Source organism: Chionomys nivalis, chromosome 12 (genome assembly GCF_950005125.1).
Source record: "Chionomys nivalis chromosome 12, mChiNiv1.1, whole genome shotgun sequence".
In the NCBI taxonomy this organism is placed as follows: Eukaryota; Metazoa; Chordata; class Mammalia; order Rodentia; family Cricetidae; genus Chionomys; species Chionomys nivalis.
In genome coordinates this window covers 19,591,658-19,611,780 of record NC_080097.1, presented here as the reverse complement: position 1 = coordinate 19,611,780, position 20,123 = coordinate 19,591,658, and the positions used below count along the sequence as shown (strand labels likewise).

Genomic DNA, 20,123 nt, shown 5'->3' with positions numbered 1-20,123 from the left:
AAAGTGTTCCAGCTCTGTTCATTAATCTAAGAATGTCATTTGTCTTTACAGCTGAACAATGTCATATTGTATACATGTACCTACCATATTTTCACTATTCATTCATCAGTTGCTGGACATAGAGACTGCTTCCACATCCTAGCTATTATGAGCAGAGCAGCAATAAACAAGGAGGAGAAAGCATTTGTGCTAGAATAGAAAGTCTTTGGGGGATTGCCCAGAAGTGGTACAGGTGGATCGTAGTGCAGGTATACTTCTAACTCTCTGGGGAACCACCATACTAATTTACATAGTGGCTACACCAACTTGCAGCCCCCCCAACAGTGAATACAGATTCCCCTTCCTTATGTGGATGTCAGCGTTTGCTGTCAATCGCCTTTTTGATCTTAGTCATTCTGATCAATAAGGTGAAATCTTATGAGAAAGATGAAATTTCAAAGTAGTTTTAATTAGCATTATCCTGATGGTTAAGGATGTTGAACATTTTAAACAATATTTCTTAGCCATTTTTGTTTATTCTTTTGTGAATTCTCTGTTTTGTTTCATGCCCCAGAATTTAACTGGATTGTTTGTTTTCTTGGTCCTTAGCTTTTTGAGTTCTCTATATATTCTAGATACTAACTCTCTGTCAGATGTAAATATCTTTTTTCTTATTCTAGAGACCATCTTGCTCCTCAAATGATGGTGTCCTTTGCCTAAGCTGGTGTTTATAACTATCTTCCCCTACTATCCATCCGGCATTTTTTCCATCCCAGAGGAGTGCCCTATACTTTTATTCCTTAAGGGTCTGTGCCCTTTGTTACCATGCATGGATTAGGTTGTTGTAATTTTCAATTGATGTTAATCACAGGATATGGGTGTCACCAAGAGCCTCTCCAAAGGATCTCCTGCACTTCAGTCTTTCAGAAAAGCAACCTAATTTCCCCCATAGTAATCTGAATCAATCACCACCCCCCAACACACACATACACCAGTACTGTTATTCCTTTCTTAGCCTGTTGCCTTAAGAGTATTAAAGCCCAAAGTGACCAGGGAGAAATCTGAGCTTCCAGTTGAATGGCATGTTTGCTGTGTCTCCTAGCAAGGATTCCCCCTCACTAGAACCAAAACTTCTAGAAGAGCAGATCTGAAGACCACAGGATCAGGAAGCAAAATTTTTCCTAGTGGGTCACCAGGAGTGAGGCTGACTGAACTATCCCCTCTTCACCCCTTGATTCCTGGACCCATGGATCCTGGCAATGGGAGAAAACAAACCATACATTGGACACTAATTCAAAGCATATACCACTTTCTGGAGAACACCACCCCAGTCCTCCAGGCTCTGTTCACTCTATTGGTGCTGTAGCTGATTCCTCAAGAGCCCATTCCATCTTTCTAGCCAGCTGCTTCAGACTGGAATGGTGGGGAACACGGTGAGACCAGTGGATTCCATGATTCTGGGTTCCTTGTCACACTTCCCTGGACATGAAGTGAGTTCCTTGGTCAGAAGCAATACTGTGTGGCTAACATGACGGCGAATAAGGTAGTGTGTAAGTCCACAGAGGGTAGTTTTCTAGAGGCATCTTATGCAGGAAAGGCAAATCCATAACCAGAATAAGTGTCTATTCCAGTAGGATCCAATGTAGTCAATCAGCCACTATGTCACTGGATGGTCGCCCCAGGGAATGGTGCCTTATTTGCGGCTTGGTGTTGTTTTCTCCTGCTGCAAGATACGCCTTTCAGTGATAGCTGTAACCATGTTAGCCTTGGTGAGCGGTAGCCTGTGTTTGTTCATGTGTTCATTGGGCAATGACAGGAATGACTGATTAACGAGGCTGTCTGGCCAAAGTCTGGGGCATCCTATTTATTTGATTATTGATCTCCTCCTCAGGTGAAGTGACCTTTTGATGAGCATTTACATGGGACACAAGAATCTTCCATTCTTCACTCATTTGGTGAGACCTATCCATGCACTACTTCCCCAGATGTCTTGGTCACCTAGTTCCATCATGTTCTTTCCAAGTTCCTGACCATCCAGCCAGTCCATTGTGTACAGGCCTGGAACCAGTGAACAATAATGGATTGGGCTATTTCTCCTACCAAACAAAATGTATGAGTATGTGCACTGCCCAAAGTTTTGTTCACTGTGAAGATTTCTCTTCGGTGGTGTCTTTCAGGGTTGCTCCAGAAGGGGGCTGTAATTCTGTGGCTGTCCACTTCTACGTCCTGCCTAAATAATGTGCAAAACCATCAGTGAACAGGCCCTAGTCTTCTTTTCCTTAGCCATCTGATCATATAGCACATTTCATGAGGCTATAGGTGAACACTTGGCAGAAGCTGACATTATAGCAGGAGTAGAAATCATTGACATGTGGGCTTTGGCTTTCTAGGATCTGATTGGGCCCGATCACATATATCCCACTTCCATTTGATAACAGATTGCTGCTGTCAATGTCCTACTTTATGGATTAATGATTCAGATAATGCTCAGCATTATCATGAGGAGCCTAGGTTGGCCCATTGAAAAAACTTCAGATTCTACTAAAGCCCAAAATAGCAGGACAAGAACTGTGTCTCAATGAGAGAATAGTTGTCAGCAGATGATAGTAGAGCCTTGTTCCCAAATCCCAAAGGTCTCTTCTCTGATTAACCTACAGGGGACTGCAAAAGGCTCCAAACAGCATCCCTATCTGCCACTGCCACCTCAAGCTCAATTGGGTATGCCGATCATATGGTCTAAGGCACAGCAGGCACCTACTGAAGAACCTTCTCTTCTGTTCCATGCCCTACTTAAAGCTGACAGCTTTCTGAGTCACTTGGTATATGGGGAGAATAATATGCCCAAGTCAGGGATGTGCTGTCTCTAGAATCCAAATAGACACACTAACCATTGTACCACTTTCTTGGTGGTGGGAGGAGCAATAATTTATCCTTCCTCTTAGAAGGAATATCACTGCATGGACCACACCATTGGACTCCTAAGAATTTTACTGAGGTAGAAGGTCCTTGAATTTTGGTTAGATTTATTTCCTATCTTCTAATGCTCATGTATGACCTACAAGTCCAAAGTAGTGACTACCTCCTGTTCACTTGGTCCAATCAGTATATTGCCATCAACATCGTGGACCAATGCAATATTTTGTGGAAGAGACAGATGATCAAGATCCTTTTGAACTATTTTATGACATATGGCTGGAAAAATAATATATCCTCAAAGCAAAACTTATATAGGTATACTGCTGGCCTTCCCAACTGAAATCAAATTGCTTCCAGTGGTTCTTATGGACGGGTACTGAAGGGGGGACATTTGCTAAGTTAGTAGCTACATACTCTGTACCAGATGTGTTAATCTGCTCAAGTCAGGGCACCACACCTGGTACAGCAGTTGTAATTGCGATCAGGACCTGACTAAGTCTTCAATAGTAAACAATACCAGGTTTTATGTTGAGGTCCTTTATCCACTGGAGGTCAGATTTGTAAAGGGTGAGAGACAGGGATCTGGGATTACCCTTCTGCATCTATCTACTCAGTCTTGTCAATACCAGCACTATTCATTGAAGATGCTGTCTTTTCTCCAAGGTCTCTTTGTCAAAAATCAGGTGGCTGTAGGAACATGGACTTATATCTGGGTTCTCGATCTTATTTTCTTGATTAATGCATCTGTTCATATGCCAGAATTATGCTGTCTTAGTACAGTGTTCTGCAATATAATTTGGAATCAGGATGGTGATACCTCCAGAAATGCTTTTGTTATTCAGGATTGTTTTGGTTATCCTAGGTCTTCTATATTTCCACATGAATTTGGAGATTTTCTTTTTGAGTTATAGTCAGGCTGACTTTGACCTGGTATTCCTCTCTTTGACCTGGCATCCGACCCTTAGACTGCTCAGATTATATGCATGCACTACAATGCCAGATTCCTCTAATAAAGTCTTTCTGAAAGACCACCACATCCTGGCAACGCTGGTTCTGTTTGCTCCAGTTTCTTTCAGAAGCTTCTTCATTTACTTGCCCCATAACAGTTTCACAAGATTTTTGATGTTGTTGTCCTCTCCTCTACACAGTTCTTCCCAGCCCACAGTATGTGAAGCACACCTGCATTGAGACTTTCCTCACTCTGCACTGATGGAAGCTTGTCCCATCTGAAATCCTATGAACTGAGCACTATGATACTTAACGTGGTGGGCCTGACACAGAGCCCTATGCTAATAATTAACCAAATGAAACGACTATAATACAAATGTAAAATCTAGATCATGCCAGAGTTAAAAAAGCAATCTATATCATTTTGTGAATATATTTGCTTGTGGTGTTTTCTCAATTGTTTTTCACCTGTCTTTTGAGAATATATTTTTTTGCTGTATTTATATGTATTTGTGTGCTTCTATGTGAGTTTATATGTACCACATGAATACAGAATCATGCAGAGGGCAGAAGAAGGCATCAGCCTCCCTGGAACTGGAGTCAAAAGCAGTTGTGAGCTGCCTCATGGGTGCTGAGAACTGAACCTAGATCCTCTTCAAGAGACGTAAGCACTCTTAACTGAACCTAGATCCTCTGCAAGAGACATAAGCACTGTTAACTGAACCTTGATCCTATGCGAGAGAAGTAAGCACTCTTAATTTCCAAGCCACCCCTCTCTTTGGGCCCTTCTCCACCTTAGTTTTTTGAGACAGAGACTCTCCTTGAACTTGAAGCTCACAGATTCAGCTAGACCAGCTAAGCAGGAGGCCACAGGGATCCTCAGTTTCTGCCTGTCTAGCACTGGATAATAGGCACGTGCCACTGCACTTGGCTTTTATATGGGCTCTGAGGCTAGAATTTGGGACCTCACGCTCCAATGAGCACATTACTCACTGGTATGTCTCCCTAGCTATGCATTCTTATTTAGATGAGCAGTATTATAATCTTTACAGTAATAAGCTTATTCTTAATTATAAAGGTTTAATTGAAATGAGCATCACAGACAAATCCTTTGCACATTCTTTCATAATGACTATATAGTCTTCCCAAACATCGTTCGTTATTACTCATATAGTAAATTCTATTTCAGTAACAAGTATTCCTACCAGTCAGGATAAGGAGATTAATAATCAAAATGTTTGATTCTCAGGTACAACATGAGAAAGTACAAAGACTGGGGATAAAATACTCCCCCATTCTTCTCTTCACATCGCTTTGATAAATGTAAAGATAAAACAGAGCTCGGAGTGAAATGAGGTCCATAAATACCTCACAGCAATTTTAACTTGATGATGTATGTGCTCACATAAATAAAAGTCAGAAGCAAGACTCACTTTGCAATGTGTTATTAAACAGAGACACTCATGGGCAGGTGGTTTTTACAGGTCTTTTAAGCATATGTAAAATATAACTCTAAGAACAATAATTCAGTAAGATATGGCTTTTAGCTTAAAATTCAATCAAATACGTACAATACAGGTATGGGCATTTGGATCATGGTGGATCTCAGGCACAATTTGATTGGAGGCAGTAACCCTCTGATGGGTCAAGAAAACTCCCTTCCCTTTAGTGAAAACAGGAAAATATTTGTAGTGCTTTCAGAGCATAGTGAGATAAATCTAGACTGGAAATAGATGCACGGTTTCCTCCTTCAAGGTGGCAGTGGGAAGATCTTGTTTGCAGGGGCAGATGCCCATCAGGATGGTCATAGGTCCTCCCTCTGTGCACAGACAGGCATTTTCTCCCTTTGCCAGTCTCTTCCCCATGGAAGATATTTGCCGATGTGGCTGTCTCACCCGCTGGATTTAGAACCTCCAGTCTTCATTTTTATATCTCATTCATTGGTATGCAAAGGGTTGTGTGCTGAGCAAGCACTCAAGAGCGGCTTGTCTGGTTTTATTTAGTGATTAATGCTCCTAGTCCATGTCTTCTCGCTGATTTTCTAACCAGTAAAATATTCATAGAGTGGGGAGAAAGGCCAGTCACCAGACACAGCACCAGTCACCTCGCCTTGTCACGCCAAAGCACCCCAGTAGCTAATACTAACTGGTAGGTACTTGCCATACAGGGCAGGCAAGAGATAGTGGCTCTATTGAAGAGATCAGTCTGGCAGGTTTGTGAACTCGTCAAGGACGGAGGGAAATGACAATGACACTGTCTCTAGAGCAGCTGCTTTCTCAGCTGGATCCCGGGTTAATATTGCCACCTGGCTCTGTTCCTGGGATTCACATAAGGGATGGAAAGTGTAACATACTTGCATAGCTTCATTGTTCGTGGACAGAGACATGTCAGCACCCATCCATGTGGGATCTCTGTGTGTTCAAGGATCCTGAGCACACATACTGGATATCCTCATCCTTCCTCTCCTTTATGCTCACATCTGGCCAGCCGTCATGAATGTTGTTCTATTTGTTTCAGTTTTTCCCACATGCCTTTCGACCATCCCATCTTAATATCATGCAGCACAGACTGGAGCTTGCTAGGGAATGGGGTAGGGGTCAAAGAGTTTCATAGGCTTGGTGGCATGAGGCATTTGTAGACATTATTGACTAAAGACTTAGGAAGAAAAGAGCCGGGTACCCAGGCCATTTCAGGTTGGAGCTGGATATATGCAGAATAAACCATATACACCCAGACTCATCTGGAGACCTAGGCACGGCTCCAGCTAGGACCAGAATGCCTGCACTGTGGCATGCTTGCTCTTTCATGGGTACCGTGTGAGTTATCTATGCTGCTTATGGGCAAACTCACCAAATATGGTTCAAGACTCTTTCTGCCCTTCTGAAATTCAGTCTATGGGAATGTAGGAAACGTTAATGCGTGAGTTCAATCTATGAACATGGCCTTTCAAATAGAAAACTGAAATGCCTTAGGAAGGATGTAAAGTATAGGCCTTAAATGACAGTTTTATTCACTATGGCAGCAACACACTGAGTTTACTAAATGACGATTAGCTTTACTGTCAAACAACTACGACCTACACATATTAAACCTATTAGAGTGCCAAGTAAAGGTATTTAATTATAGCCATATGCTCACAATGACATATACGTATAGCTGGATCCACTTTAGCAAGAAACTACTAAATGCCTATGGTATGGTATCACTGTATTTACTTGGGTTATAAAACTGATGTCCAGAGTCATACATATGTAATGAGACTTATCTGTGTATAAATCTAAATAAGAAAATCTAAGATTCCTACACCTTAGCTAGCTGCTCCAGGCTTACCAGTTATGGGCTAAAGATCAATGCAAACTTTGTTCTTGACTTCAAATTTCATTTCAATTTTATTTTTTTTTCTCAGTACACTTTGCTGTAGTCTGGGTATGATTTGCACCCTGACATTCTTAGAAACATCTGGAAAAACCAAACTCAGGCTGAAATCTAACCCTCACTATGAGGCATTAAGGGTAGAAGACTTAAGATCTTCTGAAAGTGTAGTCTACGGATGGGAATCGTGGTGAAGGCACCACATTAAGTGGGTCTTCTAAAATATCCAGTGTGGCTAAGTCTCTGACACATTCCTGGCTCCTGCCCAGTGCCAACCAATGCAGGACTCTGACACCAAGAAGACTACCATCTGATGTGGGCCTTCAACCTTGACCCAGCTACAATCGTGCTCAACCTCATTTTATCACAACTCGCCTAACCTATGAAATTGTACTATCAGCATCAGAAAACAGACCAAGACAGTTATACTGCTCATATTCAGGAAGGCTTTGGTCAGGACTTACAAGCTCCTTACTAAGAGAAGATCCACCCTGAAGATGCTCAGTGAGGACTCAGATGGACTCAGTATCTTCACCAGCCTTGTGCTTTATCTAAGAGTTAGTAGCTACTGGAGGGGGGATTGTTCTGAAGAACAGAGTTCAGTGTACCGTGAGCTATGCATTAGTGACACAAACATCGGAACAGGATTGCCATACATATCTGAAGGTAGACCCAACGGTCACCAGGACAAACAGCTGCCACCGGATCACCCCCAAGCCACTTTAGAATCTCATTCAGAAAAAAAAAAAATTAGAGAAGTCGATTTAGAAGAAAGAAATCCATGAATAGGAGGACGAACTGATGAGTCAAGGGAAAAGTGAGAAGCCGTGGAATCTGCAGCCACTTAGGACCACCGTGTGTGGGAGTGAGTGTGGAGCTGGAAGTGGCTCCCGAGTGCATCAGCACACGGAATTTATAAACAACAGATGATCCGGCCGCAGCACATGCTCCTTTCACCAGGGGAGGCATTATTAATTCGTGTACAGTTTCTTTTTAAAGATAAAGAAGAACAGATATCAGAGACTGTTGAGTCGGCGTTGGTTACCAGTTTCAAACATCCCTAAGGAACTCCTGATGAAGTCGGATAAATGAGAAATGTATTTCCCTCAAGTTCAGAAATGTACTTTTCATGTAAGTTTTAATGAACGTTAAGCAAGGCTGGCCTATTAAGCCCAGATTTATGAGAGAGGCACAGTATTAATTTATAGTGTGAAATATTTCAAATATCTCAACTTGTTTGAAAGAGAAAAATATATATATGCTAAAGTTACGTTTACAAGCTTGGCTTGCAGTTTAGCCCTGTCTTTCACTCATCACTAAACTGAAATGTTCTGTGAACAGAGATAGACATGTCTTATTTTTAGTACGTCACACACACTAGGACAGTCAAGTTTCCCACCTAGGGCAGCTGCAACAGCTGAGTCTAGTGCCCCATCTAGTGGTTGTAAGAATTACTGACACCTGTGTGTTAAAACCAACATTGTAGAAGTTACTATAGCATTTAAGCTTCCAGTGGCTCTCAGCCTTCCTAATGCTGCGACCCTTTAAAACAGTTTCCCATGTTGTAGTGACCTCCAACCATAAAAAGCATAGTTTTGTCACTGTCTTGAATCATAATGTAAATATCTGTTTTCTGATGGTATTAGGCAACCCCCGTGAAGGGTTCATTTGACCCTCCAAAGGGTCTTGAGAAACACTGCTTTAACCAATATGTGAGCATTCTAGATTATACCCGTATTTTCTTTTTAAAAATGCATGCTTAGATAATTTAATATACCATGCACTATCTTTAAATTAAGAAAATCTCCATTAATTTAAATCTTCTGCATTTTCATTAAATATACTGTGTACCTCACTGAGTGGGAGAAATATCCAATGCAGAGGAGAGGATATGAACAGCAGGAATGCTGGCGAAAGTGTGGCTCTTGAGCTACACTTTCTCTTTGTGATGCTTCTTTAACAGTGTAGTCTCCACAGGGGTTGCTACGGCATTTCCAAATACTTGCTAACATCCCTGTTAGTACCTAAGCTGCACAATAACAAACTACTTTTAAATTTAAATGCTCTCCTCCAAACACTTCTTTAACGGCGTGTTTATTGCTAGTATCTCAAAAGGGGCCTTTTTCTGCATCCCTACAAATGTTTACATCTTTAATTTAAGGAAATTTAATTAATTGAATTAAGGACACACACAACTGATCAGGCACTAACAAACTGCAGAAAGTTAAAGTATCAGCAGGAAAGTGATTGTGACTTCCTTAAAGAAAGTTTCTCACTGCAGCACGGTCCCCTCCCATAGCGTGCTTGGATTTCATAAGTCATCTGTTATAATCCCAAACTCCACATTAAGTATTATTGGTCACACATAAGGATCTTACTCAACATGCCTGAAGCAAAGGTAAGGCTAAGAAGATGTTTATTAAAAGCATGTGAGCCAGCCCGAATTTCTATAGAACCAGTGTTGATTACATTTTACTCACCAAGTTGTGAAATCTTGTGTATAATTATAAATTATAAGCTAGCCTGGGATCACTTGACACCAGTTTCAACAAGTTCACCAAATTTGATTCTTTCTCTCTATTGGACAATAATGCCACTTTTAACTGTCGGTTCAAGAGACTATGACTGCACAGACTAGAGTGGTCCCTTTAATACCAGGGAACTGGTTCTTGCCTCATCCCTAGCCCCTATGGATAACAAAACTCATGTTCAAGGCTTAAGACAGAAACCAGCGAGACATTTGCACGCAACCTCCACGCATCTTCTTGTATCCTTCCGATAAGATCTCGTTACTTAAGGTACCCGATACCATGCAAATACTTCCCACAGCTGTTAGACACACTGCTGAGGGAGCGCTGGCAAGAGAAGCCCACAGAAGTTGAGCACAGTCCAGGCCTAGTTGAATGCACAGAAGCAGACCCTTTGGATACAGAGGGCTGCTCTAAGTAATTCTGTGCTCAGTGAGTGAATGGATTCGATACATTGGGGGGTTTGACCAGAAATTTAGCAGAGAGATTTTGATGCACACTAGAGGCAGCATAGTGAGCTGTTTAAAAGACGTGACAGCCTGCCACATGAGGGTATTTTCTTTGCATTTGTCACGTTCAATCTGCCCACGATTAGCTGGCAAAGTTGGAGACACTGAAGAAGAGAGATGGGAGGGACCATTCAGATCTTTCTAGCTTATTGAATTCAACACGTTACAATCAAGTCACTATGGGGACTTATAATACTTGATTTCTAGATTGGAAAAAAACTATAGATAAACTCCACGCCCAACAATATTTTAGCAAGTTGTCCTTTGTCTCCAGATGTTGCCCCAGTATCACTCCCAAGGAAGTCATTTCAGGGATGGCTCCAGCATTCCAAGTCAAACATAAAGTGTTCCGTTTCTACTACAGTGGACACACTAGACCTAGTCGGCAGAACTCCTTGCTCCAGGTGGCCCTATGGAGTCAACTCACAGAAAGCTTCAGTGCAAATTGTTCACATTCAGAGGCGTTCATAAAGAAGGTCTCCTCCCCCAACACATAAGGACCACAATGTGTCCTTAAGTCAATGTGACAAGGTATGGCTGACAAAATGGGGAGTAAGCGAGATGGAGATCCAAAAGATGCTGTGGCTCACAGTAGAGTCGAGAAGACCTTTAGAGCCGGTCGAGGACAGCAAATGCGTGGTCACTCGAGGGAGCCCCATTCATCTGGGTGCTCCAAACTGCACCATAAGATATGGATGCACACTGACAAAGAACAGGCCTCTGTCTTTAAATTCCATAAAATGTCTTGCAGGCAAATAAGCCGCTAGTGCACATTTATAGGGAGAGGGGGGAGACCTAGCGTTGGTGCAGCCGTGTCTGTGTGAGAAAGATCTCAACAGCTGCAGCTACCAGGTCACCACGCAGTCTGAGCAAGACACAAGATACACAAGTGTGCAGAAACAGCAGAGTGGCGACTTGCTCCTGTGAGAGGTGACAGGCAAGGGCTCCCTCTAATTATGTGGTTATGTGAAAGGCCACTGTGACCTTCAAAGTCTATGAGGTCATCTTTTTAATAAGTCAAGCTCATTAATCCAGCTTCAGCATTCAAGGTTTACATTGCGTTGAATTGGGGTGAATACATGACATCACTTCTCCTCACTTGGTATGCATCAAAACTTGTAAGACGAAATCCAGCAGTGCTGGGGAAATATGTCCTTTAGCCACAAGTGATTAAAAACCCTCCCCTCTTTCATTGTGTATCACTGGATAAGCAGAGCAGGGGTGTCTATGTGGAAATGAAGCAAATATATGTTCCAGAAAACTCAAGGAAAATAGGAGTAGCCCAACATATGTGATGATCCACCGAGGGCAATTTGTGCATGTGTGTGTGTGTGTGTGTGTGTGTGTAGAAATTGCCCCACAACAATCGTGACACAGTCCCATCACACTTGCTGCTAATCACACTTGCTGCTATTATTTCTATTTTTCATCTGAAGGTGATTTAAAAACAGTCCAGTGGGCTGAGGGTGGAGCTCAGTGGCCCATCCCTTGGCAGCATGTGTGACGCTGTGGGTTCAGTTCCCAGAACTGCAGAAATAAATAAGCGGACCACAAAAGTAAAGTAGTGCCTGAGAAACAGGTGGAAAAGTCTCACGGGGAAGTTCGCAATTTAAGGATAGGGGAGAGCATGGAGTTAATTAGAAAGGGGAGGGGGTTGCGATCAGAGGCGAAGCATAGGACAGGCGATCAGAAACCACAGACTAGCAAAAACTCCAGTTCCAAGCAATGGATACTGGTCAGAAGGTTCCAAAAGACTGGTACAAAAGCATAGGCAATTGCCATTTCCCCAGCTGCCTCCCTGTTTGATTGGGGTTGCTCTCCATACAAAGATGCTACTTTTCTCTGAAGTCAAAGTCTGCCAAATATAAAGCCCAGCGCCAGGTATGGGAGGGACATTTTTCCCTGAGTTGATCAGGGGTGTCCCAGAGACCCCCTAAAACAATACAAGCTTTTGTCATTGTCCTTGGATACATACCAGCGCTTGGTGGTAAGACCCCATTGCTAAAGTCATCATAGACTTTGGTCACAGGGTATGGAGAAACTTAGTACTGACCAGGAAGCTTGCTTCCTTTTGGGTAGCTGTAATCATACTGAAAGGTGCAGTACCGGCTGATGGGGCTGAGTGAGTCATCAACAGTTTTACTCAGTTGTAAACCCTCTGAGCCTCAGCAACACCCAGCATGACAAGATACGTTCATGCGTGCAATAGTGGAATGATGAAACTCTGCTTAGACCCATAGGCTTACAGCCATTGCCAGCCCCTGTAGACAGCATGCACGATTAAGGCTTCTGATTCACGTCTTTGCAAACAGATGTAGCACCATAGGCTAAAGAAAATGCAAAGACGGCCCATTTCAATGATTTTACTACGTCACCTGGGAAGTGGTTGCCTGCATGGTTATCTTGATACGATGGAGAACACATTTACACAACCACATAGGAATCTGTTCCATTTGAAATTTCCCATGAGAGAACCATGCCGGCGTCTGCTCTGTGCCAGTGATAGACACTGGGCAGGACTTGCTTGATTGTGACCTGTGTCATCAGCAAAGCCTATGACTGTTTTCCTGTCTCATCTGCTTCTTTGGGTACCACTGACTCCTGTCACCCGTCACTTGTCTAGGGACGGCATAGTCACTGTGGTCCCTTCTGCTGTTTTCCGTGCCTCGCCAGTAGCTCCCATTGATGGTACTCAGAAGGCACCCAGGAGACGCCAGCTGAGGGCCACACAGCACACACACACACACACACACACACACACACACACACAAAGACCTTGTGGGCAGTGGCTGATAATGACCATCAGTGCTTTCTACACGGGTGGACCCCAGGTGTATGGAAGGATTAATAACTGAACTGTTGCAAACTTGCGAATTACTTGCATCAATTGCTTTTCTCCGCAAGTATTGGAAATCCCCTCCTAATGCAACAAGATTCTTTGGGGAGAATCAAACTGGATTTAACTGGTTTTAAAAAATACTGCAGTGCTTTGTGCATGCAAATTCTCAGGTTTATTTCTCTGATACTTAGGAGGAATAACACTGAAAACAGAACATATGTGACCTAACGATGGTGGTGGGTTAGATGTTTGCTCTAAGGTAGGGAAGGATTTTGTTCGGCTTGCTGTTTGAGGTGCGCTGTGGATATTTTTAAACTCAATAAATTACATAATTATTATGTGGCTAAGTTGATCACCAGAAAGATGATTAGCTCATTCTGTTCACAGCATTTAAGACGTGTACACAAGACAGAAGGAATGAACTAAATTCAAAATATGTCAGTCACCGACTAATGACCGGGTGAGTTGTCATTCCTCACTCCCCTGACCCCCACTGAGAAGCCCACGGGAGCTGTACCTGTGTGTGTTCTCCGGTGTGCCTTCAGGTGAGAACTTTTTGTGTATACTTTGTTGCATCCTTCAAAGTCACATCTGTGAATGCGCCGTTTCCTGGAGTCCGGGGATTCTGATCGTCTCTGGCGTCTTGTGCTCTCAATACTAAATGGTGAGATTGAACTGAAAAAGAAAGAGCGCCATTACAAGGAGAAGCACAGCCCTTCATCTGGGGGTTTAGCAGGCTGAGAACGTGGTCTTGGACTCTGTGCCCTCATGGTCGCCATGGCCATACACACCACCGTCATCTCCTGGATGTGTCTCAGTAGCTAAAGAAAGCAGCATAGCTACTATTGGTTAAAGAGTCCCAGGGAAAGAAAGGCAATGCGGACAACAGCAGACTAGACACAGTGATGTGGGTGTGTGATCTCAGCAGGGGAGAGACTGGGATAGAAGAAGCTGGAGGCCAGCATGGGCCACATTCTAAAACCTGTTTCAAAGAACCCCAAACCTACCAAGCCAACCTAATGGAACAAACCCAAGTGGAAGCAGAGGCAAGAACACAGATCTCCCTTATCAGTGCTGAATTAACAGCTCGGCTCTGAATGCTTTTCTAGAGAACGTTTTGGGAAGCTCTGCTCTTGATAACATCAATACCAACATATTTAATAAGAGGGGCACCTGAATTTGCATGCGGCATTATAAGACCATGAAGAACCACAGTGCACATTTCAAAACAACTGAGGTCAGGGTGAAAGGCATGGCATTAGTACATCAACACCGTGACTCATGACAGCAATTTCTGTACAGAGAAACGCACTTGAGATATAACTTTCCTACTTGGTGGGTTCTTTTTTTTTTTTTTTTTCTTTTTTGAGGTGAGGAGTAAAGTGCACTGTCTTTAAAGATTAGCTGTACTACTATTATGAGAAAAAGAGACTTTAACGACGAAGTTTGGCCCAGACTTGCATGCTGTTTCACTTTAATGCCCAGTAGAAAAACAGGATTAGTTTGTAATGTCAGGTAATTCATTTACATGTACCTTTTTCAAACCTTAATCTCTTTTGATTGAGACAGAAAGAACATGACTCATCTTTTTATTAGCAACCCATGAAGTTCTCTAAAATTATAAAGAAATAGGATAAAGAAGCAATCATCCCCGTGTCTTCAAGTCACATTTACTACCACTTTCATTCTCTCTCTCTCTCTCTCTCTCTCTCTCTCTCTCTCTCTCTCTCTCTTTCCCTTTCAGGTTTTTCCCTGTTTTTGTTTTGAGATGCATTTACTATTATGTGTCTATTATTAATTATTCTATATGGCTCTAAAAATCAAAATTAAAATTAATTTGTGGGGGAAGTCGGGGCAGTAAGATGACCTGGCAGGTCAAAGCTCTTGCTACTGAGCCTGAACCTTGGAGTTCACATGGTGAAAGGAGAGAACCTGCTCTTGTATGCTTCACTCTCGCTTCCATGAGCAAGCCACGGCACAGGAATGCACACCTATGCACGGACATCACCCCCACAGAAAATAAATGCAAGATGTTTTCATTAGCAAACCAGCTCTTTTAAGAGCTCAACACTACAGATAAAGAGGCCCCTTCCTTTGCTCTTGATTCTTTGTCCTCCTCCCAGAGAGAAGCCACTGTCCACTTTCTTTAGATTTTTCCAGTCTAAACGTTTTTGCTGTTATGCTTTCATTGTCAATGACACTGTGTCGCATAGGTTCCCCCTAAACACAGCTCTACACTGTGATGAGCACATCTCTCCTGCATCCACCTTCTCCTTAGTGTCTCACCCTCCTCTTGCTAGTGCCTCTGTTCCACTTCTTAGTATCATACATTCTTTCTAGTCATATATACTTAAATATATTACTATACATATATTCACAATCATAGAAATTTATAAGATGACTGTAGGATCTTAATACCTCGTAGGTCATGCCAATGACATCATTTTGCAAACTCTTCTATCTTTACCCTCAACCCTCCACCTTTTCAACAGGAAGCATTTGAGCTTAATCCATGCGGACACAATACTGTAGTTCATTTCAGTGAGATGCTCTCTGCCCTAACTTATCAATTCTCATGTGTGTTTCTCCACATTTGAAACTTAAAATGAAGCTGCTTCTTGCAACTGGTAGATTATTGCAGGATAGCTGGCATCATTTTATTAGAGGCACATAGAGTAATTGCAAATTTTACAGTGCCTATTTAATTTTAAAGAAGGATTGCTCAGCCTTTTCTGCAAAGGATTAGGTAGTAACTACTTTATTTCAAAGCTAAGGACCATAAAGTCTTATGCTGTGATTAATAAACTCTAAAATTCCCCCAGGAAAGCAGCTATAGACCATATGGTAACAAAGGAGCACAATTTCAATAAGGTTTTCTTGAGAAAAATAGTGTAATTGCCTGCATGTCATAGTCTGCTGGCTCCTCAATTATGGATTATAGAGATTGTTCAACAAACATGCGCCCCTACACTTTAAAACCCCATCTCTTCAGTGACAAACAGGGACCGTTTCCTGTACCGCATCCTTCTATTACGTTAGCCAACTGGTTTCCAATGTTTCCTTTTAACTATCTTCCTGATTATTTTTTTCAAAGTATTTTTTCTAGTCTACAAACAGGAGATTAGGCAGCCAAAGCTTCAGAGTCGTTAGGATCAAATATAAACGCTGTTTATTGAGCCTCAAACAGTTTAATTTGAGATCCACACTAGAGCGAAAGAACACAGGCTATGCTGGGGTGAGCCCCTTTCTAAAGCCTTCGTTATCAATCAGTGTAGATTTGTGGCTTTCCACGTCATTGATTCAGTTGCTGGGACAGGAGCCTATTGTAAAAAGAGTCAAAACAACAAGAAGGAATAGCTTTACTCAGTCCTCAGAGTGACTCCAGCCGGGAGCGCGATTCCTGTGCACAAGAAAGACTGGGCGTGCCCTGATATGGCGAAAGCAATTCATTTCTTGAATATGTAGCCATGAAAATAAACATAGATTTTGGCACTAGGAGCCGTATGGAAGAAAGTCCTTTATTGTGTTGTGTGATGTTTGACATCTTTCACAAACCAAGACAGTGATAGTGTTTGTTTCCATGAAGTTCAAGTGTAAGACCTAACTTTCTGGTTTATATGCTATTTCCTACACATTAACATACAGAATATTAATGTCACCCCACACCAACCCAGCCACATAGGTTTGCCTCTGGTTGACTTTAGTCAGTTATCTTGCTAAGAAATTGTGTATACCAGGAGAAATAAACATAAATCTGACACCAAACCAGCTACCAAATGGTCTTGAAGGGACAAGTGAAACGCGGCAGGGATACAATCCATCCACCCATTAACTGGGTGGCGGGCACAGAGGACAGAGGCTGCTGGGTGGGAGGAAACCACTTCATGGCAGCTTTGAATTTAATGAAGGCAAAGACTTTAAGTGGACGGCCTTCACCTTCAGCCCCTAAACTTTGGTTTTCCTCATTCTGAAGTATACTATTTTTTAAGCGTTATGAAGAACAGCCATGTAAAGGAATCGGTACAACAAAAACAAAGTATAAAGTGCTTTTGAAGGTATCTGATTGAGGGGTGGAATGTAGGAAAACTGGTTCTGAGGGTGTCCAGTGGCCCTTTCTTTGTCCCTCGTTCCCTGTTCTCAAGAGTGCAGGCTCTGTCAGCCCTTTAAGCTGACCCTTTCCTGCTACCAGATCTCCTTTGTAGGAAGGTAGTGGGACTGTGGCCGAAGAGGACCAAGCAGAATATAGACAGAACCTAGTTAGGACATCCCAGTGTTATGTAGGACTGGACTATCTGGAAGCCAGGGGGTAATCCACAGTTAGTGGGCACTGTATGTGGGCTAAAATGCGGGCAGGATTTGGCTGAGCCCATTCCATGACCAAATTCAGTACCATGTTGTCAAGGTACCGGTACCATGTAGTTTGACATTTATTTATACAGCCTAGGATGTTGTAACCTTTTAAGAAATGAATCATAAGAAAGGTATTCCTGCTTCATTTCACATATCATTTTGGGTGGAACAATGCTTGTTTGATTGTTATGTCTTCAGATAACAGACACCCGATTCTCACTCCTTTGCCTCCTTCCCGGAGCTTCATATTTTAAATGGGGCTGGATATCGGGGAATCAGGGTTAACTATCAACAAACGCATGCATGTAAATGTCACTGTTCATGACGCAGTTCAGGAACATGATGTCCTCAGATGCAGCCACACCCACTGTGAAATGTGTGTCTGAGACTGGTAAGAGAAAGGCAGGTTCTCTCCTGCTGGCATCCAGGTGAGCAGGCAGGGCTACACGGGTGACCCTGATCCCAGAGCACTGCCCTGTAGGATCTCATTCTGGGACTGCCTGTTATGGGGCCCAGCCATGATAATCTAGGTCTGGGTAGGTCTCCCAAAGGAAGTTCTTTACTTCCAACCATTATCACCTGGACTCTGGCCATCAATAAACTTAATAAACATCAATAAACACCACATGCTTAGATTACCTAAAGAGCAGACCATTCAAAGGAAATGCCTGACATTCCAACCACTGCAGATAGGATCACCTGCCAGCACACCTCACCAGGACACCTCTAGACAGATCTCAGCCAATCAGGGGTCCTGAACCTCAGAGACCCCTCACCCCCACTTCTACTACTATAAAAACCCTATTCTAATTGAGATCGGGGCTCTCTGTTTATTACAGTACGTTGGACATGCAGAGAGTCTGAGTTTGCAAACTTGATTAAAATAAAAGCTCTTTGCTTTTAGATATGGGACTCGGTCTCCTTTGTTGACTTTTGTGGGGACGCCACGGATTTGGGCATCACACCTGTAAGCAGGGGTGTCTGTCTCGCAGAAGGTTCTCAGTCCCCCCTCAGCATTTCCACTCTACACTTCATGTGCCTTATTCCAGAGCAATGCGCCCACCAGTTGGTTACACAGCATTGAGGCTCCCAGCCGACTTCCTGCTTCACAGGTCGGGTTTGTCTATTTAAGAATGTAAATGTACAAGCTACGACTGCATGGTAAATACAGGATTATTTCAGTTCTACTTAGCAATAATTTTTATGTTCAAAATTGCCAAGATAAGGCTGTTGGTTCTATGTTTGCAAATTCAGTACTAAATACATCAAGAACAGTGACGATAGCTGGCCAGATGGCTCAGTGGGTAAGGTTAGTTGCTGTGCAATCCCAGAGATCTGAGGTCAACACCTGAAACATACTTAAAGGTGAAAAGAGAGGCAATTCCACAAAGCTGTCCTTGAACCTCCACATGTATGTACTGGCATATGCACCCCCATACACATGTGCACATGCACACAACACACAAACACACACCACAATCAACAACAACCATAATAAATAATTATATATAAATAAATAAATATATTCAAAGCAATAATTCATGCCCTCTCCATTTCCCAGGAGGCTGGCACATTTAGAGCAATTGATGCATGCCTGAGGGGACTTTCAAGTGCCGTGTGGTAATTTTGGAACCTGAGAGAACAAATGAGCAAGTCATGCCTTCAGCGGCAGCACAATCCTACTTGGAGTGGCAAGTTAAATTAGAATTAAATCCGGAGAGGCAGGGAAAGTCACATTCAAAAACAGCTCCATTGAAACGGAAAGTGCGGCATGGCTGCTGTGAAAAAAATCAGGGTTAACTGTACTCAGCAGGTAATAATAGACCTTTTGTCAAGAGTGACCTCAGTGTGATGAGATGCCCTCCGCTGAAATTAAAGGAGCTAAAAAGAAAGAGAGGAAGGAAGGAAAAAGAAAGGAAGGAAGGAAGGAAGGAAGGAAGGAAAGGAAAGGAAAGGAAAGGAAAGAAAAGAATAAAAGGGGCCAGGACATCCTTTCTGTGCCAGGAGGAAGACACAAATATCAAGACATAAAAACTAGGAGGAAAAAACACTGGAACTGACAGCGCGCGCACACGCACACACACACCGTATCACTGCTGAGCACATTGGTAACAGTGTCTATTTACAGAACGCATAGAATGCTCTGCTCCGCAAGTTCCAAGCCATCCTGATGTTCACACCAGTAGTGTCCAATCTTGCACAGGAAGGAGCTGAGGCATCCAGAAGTGAAGCCAAAAAAAAAAAAAAAAAATGTCAGAGCACATGTCCGGCTGTGGGCCCCAGAAGCTGACTTTGGAGCACAATGCCAGCTGTTACTTCACACTTCAGGGGACAACGTCTTGAACATCACAAACCAGCATATGAGAAAACGTAAAAATAAATAAATAAATCAATGAAATATCACTAAAACAATAAAATAATACTTATCACTTAAAGTTTTGCTCATATCTGATTATGTGAAGCAGCAGCACACAGGACCATTTCTGAATGTTGCTTGCTCCAGTTGAGAACTAGAAGGCAGAATACTCTGGAAACACCACCAAGGAGGCATAGGGTACGTTGCCATTATTCTATTGAATAAAACACTTCAATGTTTTAACATTTATCTATTGGTTGATTATGTATGGGGGTGCATAGAGGGTGTACGTGTGGAGGTCAGAGGACAATTTGAGGGAGTTGATT

The 20,123-nt window shown here is 42.6% G+C and overlaps 1 protein-coding gene across 3 annotated transcripts in view; it reads right to left on the bottom strand.

Annotated features, from left to right (window-relative positions):
- Klf12 (KLF transcription factor 12) overlaps positions 1–20,123 on the bottom strand; it is a 545,932-nt gene that overhangs the window by 183,200 nt on the left and 342,609 nt on the right. For all 3 annotated transcript variants that reach the window (XM_057785991.1, XM_057785989.1, XM_057785990.1), the window contains exon 7: positions 13,609–13,766. In XM_057785991.1, coding sequence (XP_057641974.1) covers positions 13,609–13,766 — 158 coding nt within the window. The remainder of the gene's footprint in view (positions 1–13,608; positions 13,767–20,123) is intronic.